Source organism: Procambarus clarkii, chromosome 60, assembly GCF_040958095.1.
Source record: "Procambarus clarkii isolate CNS0578487 chromosome 60, FALCON_Pclarkii_2.0, whole genome shotgun sequence".
Lineage (NCBI taxonomy): Eukaryota > Metazoa > Arthropoda > Malacostraca > Decapoda > Cambaridae > Procambarus > Procambarus clarkii.
The window spans coordinates 22,892,418-22,913,143 of NC_091209.1; the positions used below are offsets into that span (position 1 = coordinate 22,892,418).

The window sequence follows — 20,726 nt, forward strand, 5'->3', positions numbered from 1 at the left end:
CCATGCTGCCAGGAGCAATGCAACTGGTATGTACAGGACAGCTTAATCCACTTGACCATCACAACCGGACAATATAATATAATGCTGATGGGCAAATAGCCTCGGCTACCATCAGTGTGTCAGACCACGAAGGAAGAATTGAAACAGAAATATCCTTATGTACATTCATATTTAATAATACATCTTCAGAAGGGTGAAAATGTATGAACTTTATCATACAGAAGGGTGAAGATCTTTATTACTAAATGCGAAAGTACTTAACGAAATTCCTGTTTCAGTTCTTCCTTCGTGGTCTGACTTTCATCACGTGTTAATTTTCGTGATTTACACACACACACACACACACACACACACACACACACACACACACACACACACACACACATATATATATATATTTATATGCGAACAAGCCTGAACGGTCTCCAGGCATATATGCAACTGAAAACTATGCCTGGAGACCGGATTGTTCGCATTTGTGTTCCTCACGTGTGTCCCAAAGAATGAGGTGATTTGATAAAATACCATCCCCAAGATTACCAACAGAGTGCCGGCGGGGGGGGATGGGGAATTAGCCTCGGCTACCATCCTCTTTTGTCCGGTCGTGTTGGTCGAGTGGTTAAGGGATCCTGTACATTAGATGCATTGCTTCTGGCAGTATGGGTTCGAGTCACTTCTGGGGTGTGAGTTTTCAGTTATATATATATTTATATACATATTCTTATGTGGTCTTTGGCAGTACAGGAGAGATACAGGCTCATGTACGCATCAGTCATACGAGACTGGAGACAGGTGACAGTATTACACCAATGGCCTTGAAGCGTCTAATCTTTTGACAAGCCTTAAGTCCTGTCTATTGTGTCATTGAGTTAAAGAACATTTATCGATACGGAAGGGAAGGAAACTGTCAGGAGAAATCGCCAAGCCATTACGACTATATAGTACTTGGAAGGGATCAAGGATAAGGATTTGGGATGGGACGGGGGAAAGGAATGGTGCCCAACCACTTGTGAACGGTCAGGTTATTGATACGGAGAGACAGATAAGAACGCACTTCTTGGATTCTTAATTTCTCAGCACTTCACATCTCCGGCCCTTCTACAGAACGGCTGTCTGTCCAAATCTGATCAATCACTCCTGTCTGTGAGTAGGCCTTGTCATCATGGCCTATCCTGTGAGCCTGTGAGCTAGGGGCCGCCTCTGCCTCCTCTTGCACGAGCATGGTCGTCCCCACAAGAGCTTCCTCCTCTAGTGCCAGTACCTCTTGCCTTCCTCTTATGCCACTGCTGCTGGTGGTAGGGCCAGTAGCCATTGGTGTGGTGGCAGCGTTATGACAGCTGATACGGCAGTAAGACTGTGGTAGTGGTGAAGGAGGCGGGGAGGGAGGCCATCTGTCATCATCTGAGGCTGTGAGGGAGGAGGAGCGCCAGCACCAGCAGCGCCAGGCTCTGGTGGCTGCTGGAGGGCGCCCGGTCGTGGTGCATCGCCCGCGGCTCCTCGTCTGGAAGGAACAAATGACGGTCGTAAATTATACATCTTAAAAAAGAATAATTCTGCAAGAACAATATGGAATCAAGAGGCCAATGCCAAGGTTTTTGAGGCTGGCGCTCAGTTGCTCTTTGTTCTCTATCTGTAAAAATAAGAATTATTGACATATTTCTTAAATTCTTGATTAGAAGAGGTTATATGACGTGGACACGTCCGGCTCTCAGCGTGTGACTGTGGCTGGCCGCAGGTCGAGGCGCGCACTCCTCCCCTCTGGCTCATATATAACACTGTAATGAAGAATAAAACTTTATGCTAATGAATTCTTAACCATAAATCGCGATAATGCACAAGACGGACAATGCATGAAGACCAGCGGACATTATCCATAGTTCATGCTCCAGACTCCTGCTGCTGGAGAGACCTTCTTGTGTGCGCCCCGAGGTACTCACCTTGTGCTTGTGGGGGTTGAGCTCTGGCTCTTTGGTCCCGCCTCTCAACTGTTTTACTAACTACTTTTTTTTATTTTTTTTTCTCCACACCACACCACACACATACACACACCCCAGGAAGTAGCCCGTGACAGCTGACTAACTCCCAGGTACCTATTTACTGCTAGGTAACAGGGGCATTCAGGGTGAAAGAAACTTTGCCCATTCGTCTCTGCCTGGTGTGGGAATCGAACCCGCTCCACAGAATTACGAGTCCTGCGCGCTATCCACCAGGCCCCTGTGTGTGTGTGTGTGTGTGTGTGTGTGTGTGTGTGTGTGTGTGTGTGTGTGTGTGTGTGTCTGTGTGTGTGTGTGTGTGTGTGTGTGTGTGTGTGTGTCTGTGTGTGTCTGTGTGTGTGTACTGACTATGCCTGCAGTATCGAACTGTTAGTTCAAGGATCCAGCCTGGACTATCTGAAACATACCCGATGAGGTTTCTGGGAGTTTTTCTACTTCCCCGAGCCCGGCTTGAGGCCAGGCTCGACTTGTGATAACTTTGTCCAACAGGCTGTTGCTTGGAGCGACCTGCAGGCCCACATACCCAAAACAACCAGATTGATCCTTTTTCCTTCCTATCCTCCTCCCTCATGCCATATCTTACTCTTATTAGGGCCCCCATGTACATTATGCAGTTCAATTTTGGTCGCCGTATTAAAGAATGGACACAAAATCACTTGGACACGTTCAGTGAAGAGTGACAAAGTTAATCCCCAGGAATTAGAATTAATCCACATGAAGAAAAATTAGGAAAACTTAATTGACAATCTGTAGTAAAGGGGAGAGTTAGCGGCGACATGATTGGAGATTACAAGGGGATGGTCCACGAGTCCGCTATCCCAACTGATTAACGTAAGTGAATAGGTGATAACTCACCAATATACATCATCTTCAAAGATGAATATATTGAGAAACTAAACCTCATTACAAAGGATCGCTAGGAATTCTACCGCCAAGTTGAAAACAAAGGTAAAAAAGTTTGATGAGATGGTTAATGGCCAAAAGTCTGGATTTCACCTGGTACTCTACGGGGTCGCCATAGTCCGTGCTACTTGGAACTTATTGTTACAAGTAGCTGAATTTAAAACAACAACAACAACAACCTGCTGCTGGAGAGTCCAAACTTGGGTAAGTGTGACTTACAAGAAGGAGCGTGAAGGTAAGCTACTCTTCCTAGATGTAACAGTCTCTGAGAGGAATAGTGGCTCTCACACTGCAGTCAGCACTAACACAATAACAGCAACAAACATAGGAATGTGCCGTAATGCTAGCAGGTTGATGAAGATTAAGCCATGGAAGAGGTGGCCTCTTGCCACTCCTCTGTGGCCTCTGGCCTCAGAGTGCCCTCTTGCCACCACGCAAGAGGTGACACGGGCATCATAAAAGGGAAGCATAAGAGAAAGACTAGCAGCAGTAAGAGTGGCCTAATAAGTACAAGCGGAGTGTGGTGGAGCCCCATGTGAGCTGGGCTCTCACCCGCCCCTCCACCAGGAACCTGGGGCCAGATTCAAGAAAAAGTTACTCAAGCACTTACGAACCTGTACATCTTTTCTCAATCTTTGGCGGCTTTGTTTACAATTATTAAACAGTTAATGAGCTCCGAAGCACAAGGAGGCTGTTTATAACAAGAACAACAGTTGACTGGGAAGTTTTCATGCTTGTAAACTGTTTAACCTCGGTAGACTGCCAGGTTCTAGCAGTCACTAATGAATACTCGACGTATATGTCGAAGAAATTAAAAGCCTGGTGAGCTGCCAATGGTACCTCGAACCAAAGGCCCAACAATACATTATCTGTCTTTCCTGTTCAAATATTCTTCAGGAACTACTTTTCCGGCTGAACATATTGGAGGAAATAGCCAGGAAAGAAATTACTGATTGTAGCATAAACCCCTGACGACACCAACCAGAGAACCCAGTTAATGCAAGTGCAAAAAAAAATACAATAAAATAAAAATAATAAAATAAATAAAAAAATAAAAAATCCAACTTGCTCATGAATGTCGTCTATGCCCACTTGGGGACTGTTTGTCCTAATGATCTTGGTACATAGATAAGACAACAACAACAACAACTCTCTGTGTACCTGCGGGAGAGTTGTGGAGTTCACATTGCCTGGAAATGTGCATAGGGTTCATTGTGCGGTGTTGTGATAGGTAAGGTTAGTGTGGGTTGGTTACATTCAGATAGGATGAGTTGGGGTATGTTAGGGTATGGAATATACAGGTTGAGGAGTCACATGATTAAAGATATGGGAATGGGTAGGAGTGGTAATATATAAATGGGTATTGTTATTATTCTGGGTAGAATATAGTTGGTGATGAGACTGGCAGTCACCTGGTGGTCACGTCATTAAAGTATGGAATAACTTGCCTCTTAACATCAACCTCTTAGCCTCTCTACCTCTGGTAGCTACACAGGGAGCAGTAAGACGCGATATACAGCTCCTGGTCAGCTGCTCCTGGCCCTCTGGTTTGCCAAATAGGTATACTATTAATAGCTTAAATACGTACGGTACAGTTTTGGAGTCCAGGTAGATATGTCGGTCGAACCAGCTAGGGGTTCGACACACACACTCTCTCTCTCTCTCTCTCTCTCTCTCTCTCTCTCTCTCTCTCTCTCTCTCTCTCTCTCTCTCTCTCTCTCTCTCTCTCTCTCTCTCTCTCTCTCACTCTCTCTCTCACTCTCTCCCTCTCTCTCTCTCACTCTCTCCCTCTTCGCTATGTCCACAGCTTTCTTATTTTTTTTTGTCCTGTATTTATCTTCCATCTTGTGTCTATTACGCCCGACTTGAGACTACACGAAGTAAATTAAATATGCACCGTGGAATGGTCAATCTTATACATTAAAGTAGACATTACGGTATTTGACGGGTGGGGGAGAGGGGGGGGGGGTGTTGGACAGGAACTGTGTCTGGGTTAGACAGGATTTAGATGGATCAAGTTGGCCGGACAGGGATTAGACAGGCGGTGTGGAGGCTCGATGGGGCTCCTCTCAGATAGTGTAGGTTAGGTTAGGACTGGCTATAGCCAGCACAGAGATCCTGGCAATATTATGGTTCGATACCCCAGAGGCGGCTAGAACCGGCACTTCAAAGGGCCAGAACCACTAGACATGGCAGGGGCAAGGCTTCCATCCTCTCCTTACGGGGTGGGTGAGACACGTCTTCGTCCCCCCCGCTCTAGGGGGAGGGTGAGACACAGAAGGGGACAGTCTACATCACCAAGTGCCCGACTCTGGTGTTCCAGGTGTGTCAAAAGGGCATGACACATGACACACCAAGAAGTGACACCAGCGGTGGTGTGAGAAGTGTTCACCACTGGAGGTGTAGACAAACATTCCCACGTCGACAGTTTTCTGCACCTCTACGAAAACCAAGTCCGAAGTAACTTGTAACCTACGATTATGTTACGTTGTTGGGTAGATTAGATACACAGTGTTTAGGGGGTTTTTATTATTTATTTAGTAGTCTTGGTTACGGCACTCGGTTGATGGCAGTGTCGTAAATGTTTAGACGGAGCTTGGAGCAGAGTAGAGAGCTGAGTGTAGCCAAGTCGCGGAGCTCGATGCGGAGAGCGTCTATGGCGGCTCGATGGGGAATGGTGAGTGTCTAAACTCGATGCGGTCGTAGTCTGCTGTGTCGAAGCTGAAGCATCTTGGGGGTCGGTTGGAACTGTACATTCTTGATGTCGACGGTGTGTGGTAACTCCCAAGCGACTGTGTGTAGTTAACTGTATTCCTGTTGAAATTATACTGATTATTAATCGATTGATTGATTGATTGATTGATGAAGATTAAGTCACCCAAGAGGTGGCACGGGCATGAATAACCCGTAAATTATTAATCACTTCTCGATTACTTATATTATTGGACTGCACCTCACCGTCCTCCAGTAGGTTGGAAGGATGGAAGGAATGTTACGGGTAATTAGGGAAAAGTTTGAACAAATCCACAAGGGCCGTGACGAGGATTCGAACCTGCGTCCGGGAGCATCCCAGACACTGCCTTGTGGATTTGTTCATTTGATGCATCACGTTAGTGTGTTTTCTGTGTGTAGGGAAAAGTTTATAGCCTCGTAATTAGTGCTAATGAGTTTTGCCATTAAGCTAATGAGAGATTGGAGCGAGTATATTGTTTACTCACAACAAACTCATTGATGAGTCTTCATCAATGAGTTCATTCCTCCACATCCAAAGTGAGTTTTGGATGTTTGAGGAGAGATGACGTGAGGCAATTATAATAGTGAGTGTCTGGTTGATACCTGGTTGATACCTGGTTGATGGGGTTCTGGGAGTTGTTCTACTCCCCAAGCCCGGCCCGAGGCCAGGCTTGACTTGTGAGAGCTTGGTCCACCAGGCTGTTGCTTGGAGCGGCCCGCAGGCCCACATACCCACCACAGCCCGGTTGGTCCGGCACTCCTTGGAGTCTAAACTCACTATTATAATTGAGTGCTAGTTTTTTCATTTTTTAAGTACAAGTTGTGTGTGAGAATTGTAGGACGTCTTGGCTGCACTTGCACACCCAAGATGAAGATGCTGAGCGTGCACACCTTGCAATACGAGTGCATGCAGCAGCAACAGCAGGAATGCGAATTCAGCCTGGACCCCCCCAATCAGATTGATTGATTGATTAAGATTAAGTCACCCAAAAGATGGCACGGGCATGAATAACCCGTAACTGGTACCCCCAATCAAGTTGTGCGTTCGTTAATTAGCTGTCATCACCTAGATACTAGATATTGTGCCAAGGCCAACGTACGCTGCGAGGTCTCGCCAGCATCCCCAACGTCAAGAAACGGTCGTACTAAAGTCCCTTAACCTAACCTACCAGAGGACACACGGACAGAAAACGGGACAGTATGTAAATTTCACGATCCGTTTCCATTTTTCTAGTATGACAGCCTTAGGCAGAGTATACGTCAAAATACGACGTGCTATTAGGAGGACGGGTTGGAGAGGTAGACAGAGGTATGAGGTGTAGAAAACCTTTGTGATAGTCATAAGAAATGCCGCCATTTTGGATTACTCAAAAGGGAAGAATGGAAGCGAACTATCAGAGGAAAGTGTTGTTGTTGTTGTTATAGATTCAGCTACTTGGAACAAGTTCCAAGTAGCACGGGCTATGGTGAGCCCGTAACTTACCTGGCACAGGAGCGGGGCAAGAAGCACGAGTTATGGTTAGCCTCGTGGACGGGAGATGTCTCCCGTGCAGGAAAGTGTCAAGCCATTACGACTATATAGCACTTGGAAGGGGTCAGGATAAGGATTTGGGATGGGACGGGGGAAGGAACTGGTGACCAATGGGAAGAGAGTGAGGGGGTTCAGAAACTAAGTGACCGTGGCAGTTAACCCCAGCAAACTCTCCACTGGTGACATAGGATAGATTACAGCAAGGAACCAATCAGAGGAAATGCAATGAAGATGCTATAGTTTGCTTGATTTGTATAAAGAGAGTCGCAGATGCTGAAGACTCGTTAACAACCCAAGGTAGCCTGAGCAGGCTTCTGGCCAGGATAGAAGTAACGTGGTCTAGGGGCTTGGTTACATCACATAACGCAACGAGCATTACCACTGCTTCGTTATTGCCATGAAACCAAAATAGGGTTCAGGTTAAAAGTAGGAAGTGAGGAAGAGCGTGGGCTCACAAAAGTGATGCACTGTCCCGTTTTCTGTTTGAGTCGTCCAGCCAACTCGGTAAGGTTAGAAGAGGAAACTTTCAATTAACGTTTTCATAACGTTTTGAAACTTTATGAGAATTTCCTGCCCACCTAACTTATCAGAAGACCCTTAACTTACTGTTGTTGAAAAAAAAATCCCTAATTTATTTTCATTATTTTTCATCTTTAAATTACATCCAAATTTAGCCATACTGGACAACGGCCAAAAGCGAAGTTATTTTTAAGAGGACAGATTGAGATGAGCGTTGAGGCAGCGAGGGGACAACTGTGAAACATTCCCCTACTCATCACCCAGACTGTGTACTCCATCACTATCCTCCACCACCTCCTGACTTCAAGTTGCAGATTGCAGAAGCTGCAACACCGTCATGTTCATTCCCGGAGCTTCTTCGTGCCTGTGGTTCGTGACCCTCGGGTGGGATATGTGTGTGTGGTTGTCTGAAACGTTCAAGTTTGTACTGTTGGTTGTCATAATATTGTGTCGCATTTGTCACGTGACCCGTGTGGTATGGACTCATCACCACCTGGACAGGTAGAGAGTGAGGACTGATGGCCAGCCTAACTCACCCTTGATACTCATCCTTTGTATTCATCCTTGGTACTCATCCCTGGTACTCATCCCTGGTACTCATCCCTGGTACTCATCCCTGGTACTCAGCATTGTTCTCATGACAGCTGCTGATCACAACGGGCGCGTCTATGTTAACTACACCACATATTTAGCCATTCACTTCCTTGAGGTTATTATGGGTTGCACATGCACAATTGATGCTCGAGTATCCGTATTGGAACTCTAGAAATTCCTTGGAATTACGGTCGTGTTGGGAGTCACACAGTGAAGCAAGTCATCAAGAAGCGTCGATCGAAGGGCTGAGAATCGTTCAGAAAGAATAATGTCATTTTGTGTGCTTAGTTTTTGTATGATGCTTCGTAGAGGGTCTGAGAAAGCCCCTCATCAGTAGTATAAGTTATGCCATAACGGATCTACAAGGGCCGTGACGAGGATCACGGCCCTTGTGGATTTGTTCATTTGATGCATCACGTTAGTGTGATTTCTGTGTGTAATAGCGGATCCCTTTTGCTTTTTTCGAGGGATCCGTTATGGCGTAGGTGTTTTTAGTTACCTTAGTGAAGCTTCGCTGGCGTCCAAGTCCGTTTTCCATGGCGTATTTAAACCCATTTTTATATTTATTCCCATTTTCGATATTTATGTTAATGGGATTAACATAAATCCTTCGAGCCTAATTAACATTAGGCTCGACGGATCCCTTCCGTCGAGCCTAATGAACAATAACGTCATCCATAATCTTCCCATAATAAGACTGTTTTCGGTAATAGCATATTCAAACCCATTTTCTTATTGTTTCTCCATTTTCAAAAGATCATTCTTCTAGTCAAGACCGCATATTGTATATAATAAACAAAATTGAAGGCGGCCTTTGTAGAGAAGCATACAAGATATCCAATAGCAATGCATGTGAAGGGTCACTGAGGTGATGAAATTTAGGGATGACTGTAGGCGGCCGTTTAATCCCCTTGAGCGAAATGGCATGCACTAGGAGTGGGCCTTTTAATTCTACCATTTTGAGAAATTTTATATGATTGAAGGGAGCAGTTGATAAACAATATGAACAAATGAAAACACTCCCTATGCCATTGACCGACCGTCGGGACAAAAATTGAAAACACCCCTGGGCCTACGACGAGGCGTCGCAAAATCCACAAAAGCTTCGTCGTAGGTCCAGTGATTCGAACTCGGACCGCCAGGAGCATATTGCAACTGGTGTACACAGTGCCTTAAACCACTCGACCATCAGTGACCGTACAAAAGGCGGTGATAGCCGAGACTATTTGAACCACCGCCCCGACGGCACGTTGATAGTAATCATGGGCATAGCTATTTCATCAAATCACCTCATTTTTGTGGGGTTACGTGAGCAACACAAATGCGAGCAAACTTGAATGGTCTCCAAGCATATATGCAACTAAAAACTCCACACCCCAGAAGGGACTCGAACCCGGACCGCCAGGAGCACATTGCAACTCGTGTACTTGAAGTCTTGAAGTGGGTAGAATCTTGTTCAAGTCCACAGTCTTGAAGTGGGTAGAATATAGTTGTGCATTAATTAATGCACAACTATATTCTACCCACTTCAAGACTCCAAACCAATATAGAAGCATCAAGAGGAAGTATAGGCCAATAGGCCCTGTGTAGTTACTTCCATTCTTATATTCTCTTATCCAATTAATACCCATAGTTTCGTGTTTTGTCTTGTATTTGTCACAAGTTTATTCACCTCACCCAAAACTGTTGTACCATATCACCTCACCCACGAATATAATGCGAGTATAAGTATAGACGAATTTGCGTGTTTACAGGTTACAGTTGTGTGTGTAAACTAAAGTCTTTGAAAATGTAATAAGTTATTACGAAACGTGTTCAGGCGTCGCGTCCGACTAGAAATAAAAATTAATTTTGGAGAATTGATTTTTCAATTACCATCGACTGTGAAAAGAAACGTAAGAAATATAGAGAAAATTCGTGTTAGAATTATTAATGTTAACTTTTCGGTCATATTTAACAACATATATATATATATATATATATATATATATATATATATATATATATATATATATATATATATATATATATATATATATATATATATATATATATATAATATTTATATATTATTATTTAATGTATAAAAGGGAGTGGAAGGTATTTCTAGCCAAGGTACATTGTGTATTTTACACTATTTAGTCGTTCCTTATGACACCTTGTCTTGTAGTTCATACACTTTGTCCCCTGATGATGAGAATATTACTTCTTCGCAAGCAGAGAGAGAGGGGGAGAGGGGGAGAGAGAGAGAGGGGGAGAGAGAGAGGGGGAGAGAGACTAACTAACCTTTCACATAGAGCAATAGGAAAACACACTTCCAGTTGATTGACAGTTGAGAGGCACGACCAAAGAACCTAAGCACAAGTACATCAATGAAAACATTAAGTGACCGCACTCATTTCAGGCAATAATACGAGTGCAAGTTATTCCACTATTTCGCCAGAAGCCCCCTTGCTCGCCCTCCCTCCCTCCCACTCTCTCCCTCCCTCCCTCCCACTCTCCCTCCCACTCCCTCCCACTCTCTCCCTCCCTCCCTCCCACTCTCTCCCTCCCAGCAGCCTTGTCTCAGGAGGACGGCCAAGAGGACGCATTCCGGGCGGCCGAGGCCCTGAATATAAAATATTTACGAGTGTTCTTATCAACAACTTACACCCATGTGCGGGAACCACGTGTGTGTGTGTGTGTGTGTGTGTGTGTGTGTGTGTGTGTGTGTGTGTGTGTGTGTGTGTACTCATCTATTTGTATTCACCTATTTGTGCTTGCGGGGGTTGAGCTCAGGCTCTTTGGTCCCGCCTTTCAACGGTCAATCAACTGGTGTACAGATTCCTGAGCCTACTGGGCACTGTTATATCTACATTTGAAACTGTGTATGGAGTCAGCCTCCACCACATCACTGCCTAATGCATTCCACCTGTTAACTACTCTGACACTGAAAATGTTCTTTCTAACGTCCCTGTGGCTCATGTGGGTACTCAGTTTCCACCTGTGTCCCCGTGTTCGCGTACCACTAGTGTTGAATAGTTTATCCTTGTCTACCCGGTCGATTCCCCTGAGGATTTTGTAGGTAGTGATCATGTCTCCCCTTATTCTTCTGTCTTCTAGTGTCGTAAGGTGTATTTCCCGCAGCCTTTCCTCGTAACTCATGCCTCTTAGTTCTGGGACTAGTCTAGTGGCATATCTTTGAACTTTTTCCAGCTTCGTCTTGTGCTTGACAAGGTACGGGCTCCATGCTGGGACCTCATATTGCAGGATTGGTCTTACATATGTGGTGTACAAGATTCTGAACGATTCCTTACACAGGTTCCTGAAGGCTGTTCTGATGTTAGCCAGCCTCGCGTATGCCGCAGATGTAATTCTTTTTATGTGGGCTTCAGGGGACAGGTTTGGTGTAATATCAACTCCCAGATCTTTCTCTCTGTCCGTTTCATTAAGTACTTCAACTCCTGTTCTGTATCCAGTGTCTGGCCTCCTGTTTCCACTGCTTAGTTTCATAACTTTGCATTTACTCGGGTTGAACTTTAGCAGCCATTTGTTGGACCATTCATTCAGTCTGACTAGGTCATCTTGTAGCCTCCTACTATCATCCTCTGTTTCAATTCTCCTCATAATTTTTGCATCATCAGCAAACATTGAGAGAATGTGTGTATGTGTGTGTGTGTGTGTGTGTGTGTGTGTGTGTGTGTGTGTGTGTGTGTGTGTGTGTGTGAAGGGTGTAAGGTGAATGAGTACAATCTGTGTGGAAGCTTAGTCCTACACAATACACTGGTGCAGTGGTCTCCAGCACGTTGCTGTAGCTCGGAAATAAAAACTGCCCCCTGTTCATCTGTAAGCTGTCAATGGCTTCTCTCCTACATCTCTTTTTTTGGGAGGCGGGGGTGGGAGTGGGGGGGTGGGAGTGGGGGTGGGAGTGGGGGGTGGGGGGGGCGGGAGTGGGGGAGGAGATTAAATTAGTCTTCTATATAATTCAAAGTCAAATAGTGCTATATGTCGTCTATTACTGTGGTCTATTTTATTGATCATGGCAATACACATTTTACTGGACCTCCCTAATGCGTACATGTTCCTCTTTTGTCTAATAATACACTACTAACACCAGTGCCGTCCTCACTGCCAGAGCCCCACCTGGCCCCTGTCATCACGTACAGTCCGTGACCTGTGGTCTCGGACCTCCACACAGTAGTCACGGACCTCCACAGTAGTCACGGACCTCCACAGTAGTCACGGCCCTCCACACAGTAGTCTTGGACCTCCACAGTAGTCACGGCCCTCCACACAGTAGCCACGGACCTCCACAGTAGTCACGGACCTCCACAGTAGTCACGGACATCCACACAGTAGTCATGGACCTCCACACAGTAGTCACGGACCTCCACAGTAGTCACGGACATCCACACAGTAGTCATGGACCTCCACAGTAGTCACGGACATCCACACAGTAGTCACGGACATCCACACAGTAGTCATGGACCTCCACACAGTAGTCACGGACCTCCACACAGTAGTCACGGACCTCCACACAGTAGTCACGGACCTCCACAGTAGTCACGGACCTCCACACAGTAGTCACGGACCTCCACACAGTAGTCACGGACCTCCACAGTAGTCACGGACATCCACACAGTAGTCACGGACCTCCACAGTAGTCACGGACCTCCACACAGTAGTCACGGACCTCCACACAGTAGTCACGGACCTCCACAGTAGTCACGGACCTCCACAGTAGTCACGGACCTCCACAGTAGTCATGGACCTCCACAGTAGTCACGGACCTCCACAGTAGTCACGGACCTCCACAGTAGTCACGGACATCCACACAGTAGTCATGGACCTCCACACAGTAGTCACGGACCTCCACAGTAGTCACGGACATCCACACAGTAGTCACGGACCTCCACAGTAGTCACGGACATCCACACAGTAGTCACGGACATCCACACAGTAGTCACGGACCTCCACAGTAGTCACGGACCTCCACAGTAGTCACGGACTTCCACAGTACTCACGGACCTCCACAGTACTCACGGACTCCCCTACAGATTTTCAGACTTGTCAACAAAATGTCTCTCTTAGTTTCGGTAGAGACTTGGATTACATCCGGAGGTGAGTTGCGTGTCCCTAACCCTCATTTCCTCTGCGATCTTTTTCCCCCTTTCCCAACCACTTGGGCTGGACGGTAGAGCTTCGGCTTCATGCAGATCGGCGTTCAATCCCCAACCGTCCACAAGTGGTTGGGCACCATTCCTTCCCCCCTTCCCATCCCAAATCCATATCCTGACCCCTTCCCATCCCAAATCCATATCCTGACCCCTTCCCAGTGCTATATAGTCGTAATGGGTTAGCGCTTTCTCCTCATTGTTCCATTCCCGTCTACAACATGAAGGCGTTTTACATTGAAACAAGTTTTCCATGATTAGTACTTTTTCTTTTGCCTTTTAAAGGCAGTTTGCGTTTACTTCGCCTGTTAATAGAGGATCTGTAGTCAGGAGATAACTCTTAATCATTTTATGTTTTGCAATGTAAGGAGTGAGTGAAACAACTGGTGCTGCATACACCAATGTTGGTCTAACATACGTTGTCAGCAGGGCGACCTCATTCATTGCTTGTTGAGACTCCAGTGTGGGGAAGGGGAAGGGGGGGGGGGGACAAAATGACGTATGCCAGTGACATTATTTTGTTTATATGGGCCTTTGGATCTAATTTTATCGAGATCCACCCTCAAGTCCTAACTCCTGAAGCTGTCTCCTCAGCTGGTCCACCAACCTGTCCTCCTGCAAAGAACGTCGCTTTTCGCTCGTATGCGTTACATAAGGCCAAACCCCATTGTAGTAGAAAATGGAAGCGGCTGGCGAAAATGACGTATTGTTCCATTTTCTGTGTTGGGTCCTCTGGTAGGTTAGGATAAGGGCACTTTAGTACGACAGTTTCTTGACGTTAGGAAACCTTAGGAGGACGGGCTGAGTCCAGCGCTGACTCTGGAAGCTGTCTCCGGAGCTGAGAGAGAGAGAGAGAGAGAGAGAGAGAGAGAGAGAGAGAGAGAGAGAGAGAGAGAGAGAGAGAGAAATTGTTATGAGGGGACGCTCAGGAGAAACATAGAATAAACAAATTATGACAAACGGGAGGAATACCGTTCATAATTTAAGACAAAACAAATTTTTGCCTTAAATTAGCACTAACATAGCTTAGCAGTCAATGAAATATAATATAATCAAATATCATCACAAGGAATTGAGATGAGGAAGCGTAAGAAGGTTACAATAGACAACACACTAGAGACCTTGTGGGTGTCGGAACTCTCGAGGACCTTCCAGTAGCTAGCATGGAAAACCTTCTGAATGCATTAATACTTGTGCCTGATGTATCGATGGCTTTTCATCAGGTTTTGCAAGACGGACCTGCAAAAGTAGTGTTGAAAAGATGAGAGCTGCGAGAAAAACACAATCGTTGACAAATTGTGACAATCTGTGACAGTCTGTGATAATCTGTGACAGTCTGTGACAGTGTGTGACACTTTGTGACAATCTGTGACACTCTGTAACAGTCTGTGACAGTCTGTGACACTCTGGACTAGCCGTAGAGTCTTCCAGCCAGCAAAGAAGCCCTCCAGGAAGCCTTTTGGGGAATATATGAGGTCTTCCAGCAAGACGGAAACCCTACGGCGGGGCATACAAGTTTTTCCAGTGAAAAAGAGGAGCATGGAAAAGGAGTTGTTTTGCCTGAAGTGCTCGGCAGTTCCAGGAAGCGGCAAGATGCCCGGCCAGCAGTGTTGTGGCAAGATTAAAGGTCTTCCAGCGAGAAGGGAAAGCAATACCCCCCACCCTCTCTTAGGAAAAAAATATATTATGTGAAATTTTTCCCGCGCGGTGGATATGCAGGCGGCTGTGGCGCGCGTGGAAGCCTTCAGTGTCTTTGAGGGAGACGGGAGACCATCTAATAATAAGAAATGTTTAGTGGAAAGGATCCAAGTTGTGCAGGGAGGCGGCCGAGGGTGGTGCCAGGCGGCCGAGGGTGGTGCCAGGCGGCCGAGGGTGGTGCCAGGCGGCCGAAGGTGGTGTCAGGCGGCCGAGGGTGGTGCCAGGCGGCCGAGGGTGGTGCCAGGCGGCCGAGGGTGGTGCCAGGCGGCCGAAGGTGGTGTCAGGCGGCCGAGGGTGGTGCCAGGCGGCCGAAGGTGGTGTCAGGCGGCCGAGGGTGGTGCCAGGTGGCCGAAGGTGGTGTCAGGCGGCCGAAGGTGGTGCCAGGTGGCCGAAGGTGGTGTCAGGCGGCCGAAGGTGGTGTCAGGCGGCCGAAGGTGGTGCCAGGCGGCCGAAGGTGGTGTCAGGCGGCCGAGGGTGGTGCCAGGCGGCCGAGGGTGGTGCCAGGCGGCCGAGGGTGGTGCCAGGCGGCCGAAGGTGGTGTCAGGCGGCCGAGGGTGGTGCCAGGCGGCCGAAGGTGGTGTCAGGCGGCCGAGGGTGGTGCCAGGTGGCCGAAGGTGGTGTCAGGCGGCCGAAGGTGGTGCCAGGTGGCCGAAGGTGGTGTCAGGCGGCCGAAGGTGGTGTCAGGCGGCCGAAGGTGGTGTCAGGCGGCCGAGGGTGGTGCCAGGTGGCCGAAGGTGGTGTCAGGCGGCCGAGGGTGGTGTCAGGCGGCCGAGGGTGGTGCCAGGCGGCCGAAGGTGGTGTCAGGCGGCCGAGGGTGGTGCCAGGCGGCCGAAGGTGGTGTCAGGCGGCCGAAGGTGGTGTCAGGCGGCCGAGGGTGGTGCCAGGCGGCCGAAGGTGGTGTCAGGCGGCCGAGGGTGGTGCGGGCGGCCGAGGGTGGTGTCAGGCGGCCGAGGGTGGTGTCAGGCGGCCGAGGGTGGTGCCAGGCGGCCGAGGGTGGTGTCAGGCGGCCGAGGGAGGTGCCAGGCGGCCGAGGGTGGTGCCAGGCGGCCGAGGGTGGTGTCAGGCGGCCGAGGGTGGTGCCAGGCGGCCGAGGGTGGTGTCAGGCGGCCGAGGGTGGTGCCAGGCGGCCGAGGGTGGTGTCAGGCGGCCGAGGGTGGTGCCAGGCGCCCGAGGGTGGTGTCAGGCGGCCGAGGGTGGTGCCAGGCGCCCGAGGGTGGTGTCAGGTGGCCGAGTGTTGTGCCAGGTGGCCGAAGGTGGTGTCAGGCGGCCGAGGTGGTGTCAGGCGGCCGAGGGTGGTGCCAGGCGCCCGAGGGTGGTGTCAGGTGGCCGAGTGTTGTGCCAGGTGGCCGAAGGTGGTGTCAGGCGGCCGAGGTGGTGTCAGGCGGCCGAGGGTGGTGCCAGGCGGCCGAAGGTGGTGTCAGGCGGCCGAGGTGGTGTCAGGCGGCCGAGGGTGGTGTCAGGCGGCCGAGGGTGGTGCCAGGCGGCCGAGGGTGGTGTCAGGCGGCCGAGGGTGGTGCCAGGCGCCCGAGGGTGGTGTCAGGTGGCCGAGTGTTGTGCCAGGTGCCCGAAGGTGGTGTCAGGCGGCCGAGGTGGTGTCAGGCGGCCGTGGGTGGTGCCAGGCGGCCGAAGGTGGTGTCAGGCGGCCGAGGTGGTGTCAGGCGGCCGAGGGTGGTGCCAGGCGGCCGAAGGTGGTGTCAGGCGGCCGAGGTGGTGTCAGGCGGCCGAGGGTGGTGTCAGGCAGCCGGAGGTGGTGTCAGGCGGCCGAGGGTAATGCCAGGCGGCCGAGGGTGGTGCCAGGCGGCCGAAGGTGGTGTCAGGCGGCCGAGGTGGTGTCAGGCGGCCGAGGGTGGTGCCAGGCGGCCGAAGGTGGTGCCCGGTGGCCGAAGGTGGTGTCAGGCGGCCGAGGGTGGTGTCAGGCGGCCGATGGTGGTGCCAGGCGGCCGAAGGTGGTGTCAGGCGGCCGAAGGTGGTGTCAGGCGGCCGAGGGTGGTGCCAGGCGGCCGAAGGTGGTGTCAGGCGGCCGAGGGTGGTGCCAGGCGGCCGAGGTGGTGCCAGGCGGCCGAAGGTGGTGTCAGGCGGCCGAGGTGGTGCCAGGCGGCCGAAGGTGGTGTCAGGCGGCCGAGGTGGTGCCAGGCGGCCGAGGGTGGTGTCAGGCAGCCGAGGGTGGTGTCAGGCGGCCGAGGGTGGTGTCAGGCGGCCGAGGGTGGTGTCAGGCGGCCGAGGGTGGTGTCAGGCGGCCGAGGGTGGTGTCAGGCGGCCGAGGGTGGTGCCAGGCGGCCGAAGGTGGTGTCAGGCGGCCGAGGGTGGTGCCAAGCGGCCGAAGGTGGTGTCAGGCGGCCGAGGGTGGTGTCAGGCGGCCGAGGGTGGTGTCAGGCAGCCGAGGGTGGTGTCAGGGCGGCCGAGGGTGGTGTCAGGCGGCTGAGGGTGGTGTCAGGCGGCCAAGGGTGGTGTCAGGCGGCCGATGGTGGTGCGGGCGGCCTAAGGTGGTGTCAGGCGGCCGAGGGTGGTGCAGGCGGCCGAGTGTGGTGTCAGGCGGCCGAAGGTGGTGTCAGGCGGCCGAAGGTGGTGTCAGGCGGCCGAGGGTGGTGTCAGGCGGCCGAGGGTGGTGTCAGGCGGCCGAAGGTGGTGTCAGGCGGCAGAGGGTGGTGTCAGAGGCGGCCGAGGGTGGTGTCAGAGGCGGCCGAGGGTGGTGTCAGGCGGCCGAGGGTGGTGTCAGACAGCCGAGGGTGGTGTCAGACAGCCGAGGGTGGTGTCAGACAGCCGAGGGTGGTGTCAGACAGCCGAGGGTGGTGTCAGGCGGCCGAGGGTGGTGTCAGACAGCCGAGGGTGGTGTCAGACAGCCGAGGGTGGTGTCAGGCGGCCGAGGGTGGTGTCAGACAGCCGAGGGTGGTGTCAGACAGCCGAGGGTGGTGTCAGACGGCCGAGGGTGGTGTCAGGCAGTCGGGGGTGGTGTCATAGGCGGCCGAGGGTGATGTCAGAGGCGGCCGAGGGTGGTACCAGGCGGCCGAGGGTGTTGTCAGAGGCGGCCGAGGGTGGTGTCAGGCGGTCGAGTGTGGTGTCAGGCGGTCGAGGGTGGTACCAGAGGAGGCCGAGAGTGTTGCCAGGCGGCCGAGGGTGGAGGCGAGGGCGCTGCCAGGGATTGTCTTACGGCCGAATCCTTTAACCTGAGACGCTGGGCGAGTGCCAGGCATGATAGACAGGACGAGCACCAGGCGAGATAGACAGGACGAACACCAGGCGAGATAGACAGGACGAGCACCAGGCGAGATAGACAGGACGAACACCAGGCGAGATAGACAGGACGAGCACCAGGCGAGATAGACAGGACGAGCACCAGGCGAGATAGACAGGACGAACACCAGGCGAGATAGACAGGACGAGCACCAGGCGAGATAGACAGGACGAGCACCAGGCGAGATAGACAGGACGAGCACCAGGCGAGATAGACAGGACGAACACCAGGCGAGATAGACAGGACGAGCACCAGGCGAGATAGACAGGACGAGCACCAGGCGAGATAGACAGGACGAACACCAGGCGAGATAGACAGGGTTAGCACCAAGCAAGATAGACACCAAACACACACACACAGTGTACTCACCTAGTTGTACTCACCTAGTTGTGCTTGCGGGGTTGAGCTCTGGCTCTTTGGTCCCGCCTCTCAACCGTCAGTCAACAGGTGTACAGGTTCCTGAGCCTATTGGGCTCTATCATATCTACACTTGAAACTGTGTATGGAGTCAGCCTCCACCACATCACTTCCTAATGCATTCCAGTGTGTGTGTGTGTGTGTGTGTGTGTGTGTGTGTGTGTGTGTGTACTTACCAACAGTGTGCTTGCAGAGTGAACTTCAGTAGCAATAAGAAAAGTACTCCAACAACATACTGGTCTTGATGATTTCACAAAATCAGAAGCGTGTGGAAAATATAGAGCATGAGATGCCCATTGGAGCTATAAACCCGCTATTAACACTCATTACATAATGTTTCCTGGTCTACCAAAATAAGTTGATAGACCAAGAAACACGTTAAGGAAGACGAAGGATTTCTGAAGTGGAGGACAAGAGGATGGTGCGGGCCTTTCCACCACATGTTTAATGGAAAGAGAATGGGAAAAGGAACACCATAACTGAGATGAAGGAATTCATAGTAAATAAATATGCAGGTACCACTGAGCCGCTCAGTCCACTCAAGTAGGAGATGCACGAGAAATTAAAGTAAATCATTGATGAATAGGCGATTGACGGAAGCCAAGAAAACGACCCAAAACAAAACAAAACAAGGAACAGGTCCAAGAAAACGTGGAACAAAGTAAAGAGGTATTAAATAGAGGCGGAGATGAGTATATTCGAGTCAGGAGGGAAGCTGAGAGGCAATTTGAAAACGGCATTGTAGCAAACGCTAAAGATTAATCTAAGTGTTTAATTGATAGGGGAAGTCTCACAAAAAAGAGGTATGTGAGATACTCAGTAAGAGATTTTAAGAAATCTTTAAAAAAGAATCAACGCCGAGATTCCGAGATGAAAAATGGCTAGAAGAAACACCTGTTGACATAATAATTTCTGTAGAAGAGGTAAAAAGAACACTTGTAGGAACAAGATACGACAAACTCAATAGGACTAGACGTGATATCATAATGGCTGCTGAAGGACAACGCAGAAAAAAATTGTTAACTTCTAACTATGTAAATAACACGCCAGGGACAAAACAATCATCCAGATTTCTTTAAAAAGGCAAACATGGTCCTAATAATCCAACAAGAATAAAGTTACAAGGCACTAAATTTTAGTTTAGTGTCACTGACAAGTATTCCTTGTAAAGTGCTGGACAAGGTAATCAGGTTGAGTATAATGGGCCTCCTGGAAAGAATAGAATCTATAACAAAAAGACAGCTTGGCTTTAGAAAAAAGGTAATTGCAGGCAAACTTAAACGAGATCTGTGACACAGTTGCTGAAATATTACTAGATGGCTTGATAGACAATTTTTTAAATTTTCAAAGAGATTTTGGTACTGTTCCTCACAGAAGACTAATATAGAAAAAGGATAAGTATGCTGGATAACTTAAAAAATTCTTAACTGGGGGGATGGAGTACCTAAAGGACAGAAAACAAAGGGTCACAGTCAGACGATATTTCAAGTTGACGGAATATCGTAAGGTCTTGGGACCACTACTGTTCCATATTTACGTGAATGAGTTATTTGAGGGACTGATCTCGTACGTGTCAGTGTTTAAAGATGATACCAAACTAATGAGGAATATAAATACCGAGGAGGACTAACAAAACAAGAAGACCGTGAAAATCTCCAGCGCGGGCAAACAAATGTTTGCTAGACTTCAATCCAATAATTGTAAAGCGATGGATATGTGAAAGCAGGCCAGAAGAGACCTTCGCCATAAGAAGGCTATTGCAGGAATCAAAGAGAAAATGCTAATGGATATAATTCTACCACAAAAATCGCGCACACGCACATAAGCAAGGCAACATGGGCAGCAAATGGAAAGCTGGCAATTATTAGTACGTCATCTAACAACCTACAGGAAGACTTTTTTTTAAGACAATCTACACAGCTTATATTATACCAATTTTGGAATATTTAGCA

At 49.4% G+C, this 20,726-nt stretch overlaps 1 protein-coding gene across 1 annotated transcript in view; it reads right to left on the minus strand.

Moving 5' to 3' along the window:
- Positions 1 to 329: 329 nt before the first annotated feature.
- LOC123767004 (protein CEPU-1) overlaps positions 330 to 20,726 on the minus strand; it is a 419,527-nt gene continuing 399,130 nt past the window's right edge. The window contains exon 6 of the mRNA XM_069307342.1: positions 330 to 1,501. Coding sequence (XP_069163443.1) covers positions 1,398 to 1,501 — 104 coding nt within the window. The 3' untranslated portion in view covers positions 330 to 1,397. The remainder of the gene's footprint in view (positions 1,502 to 20,726) is intronic.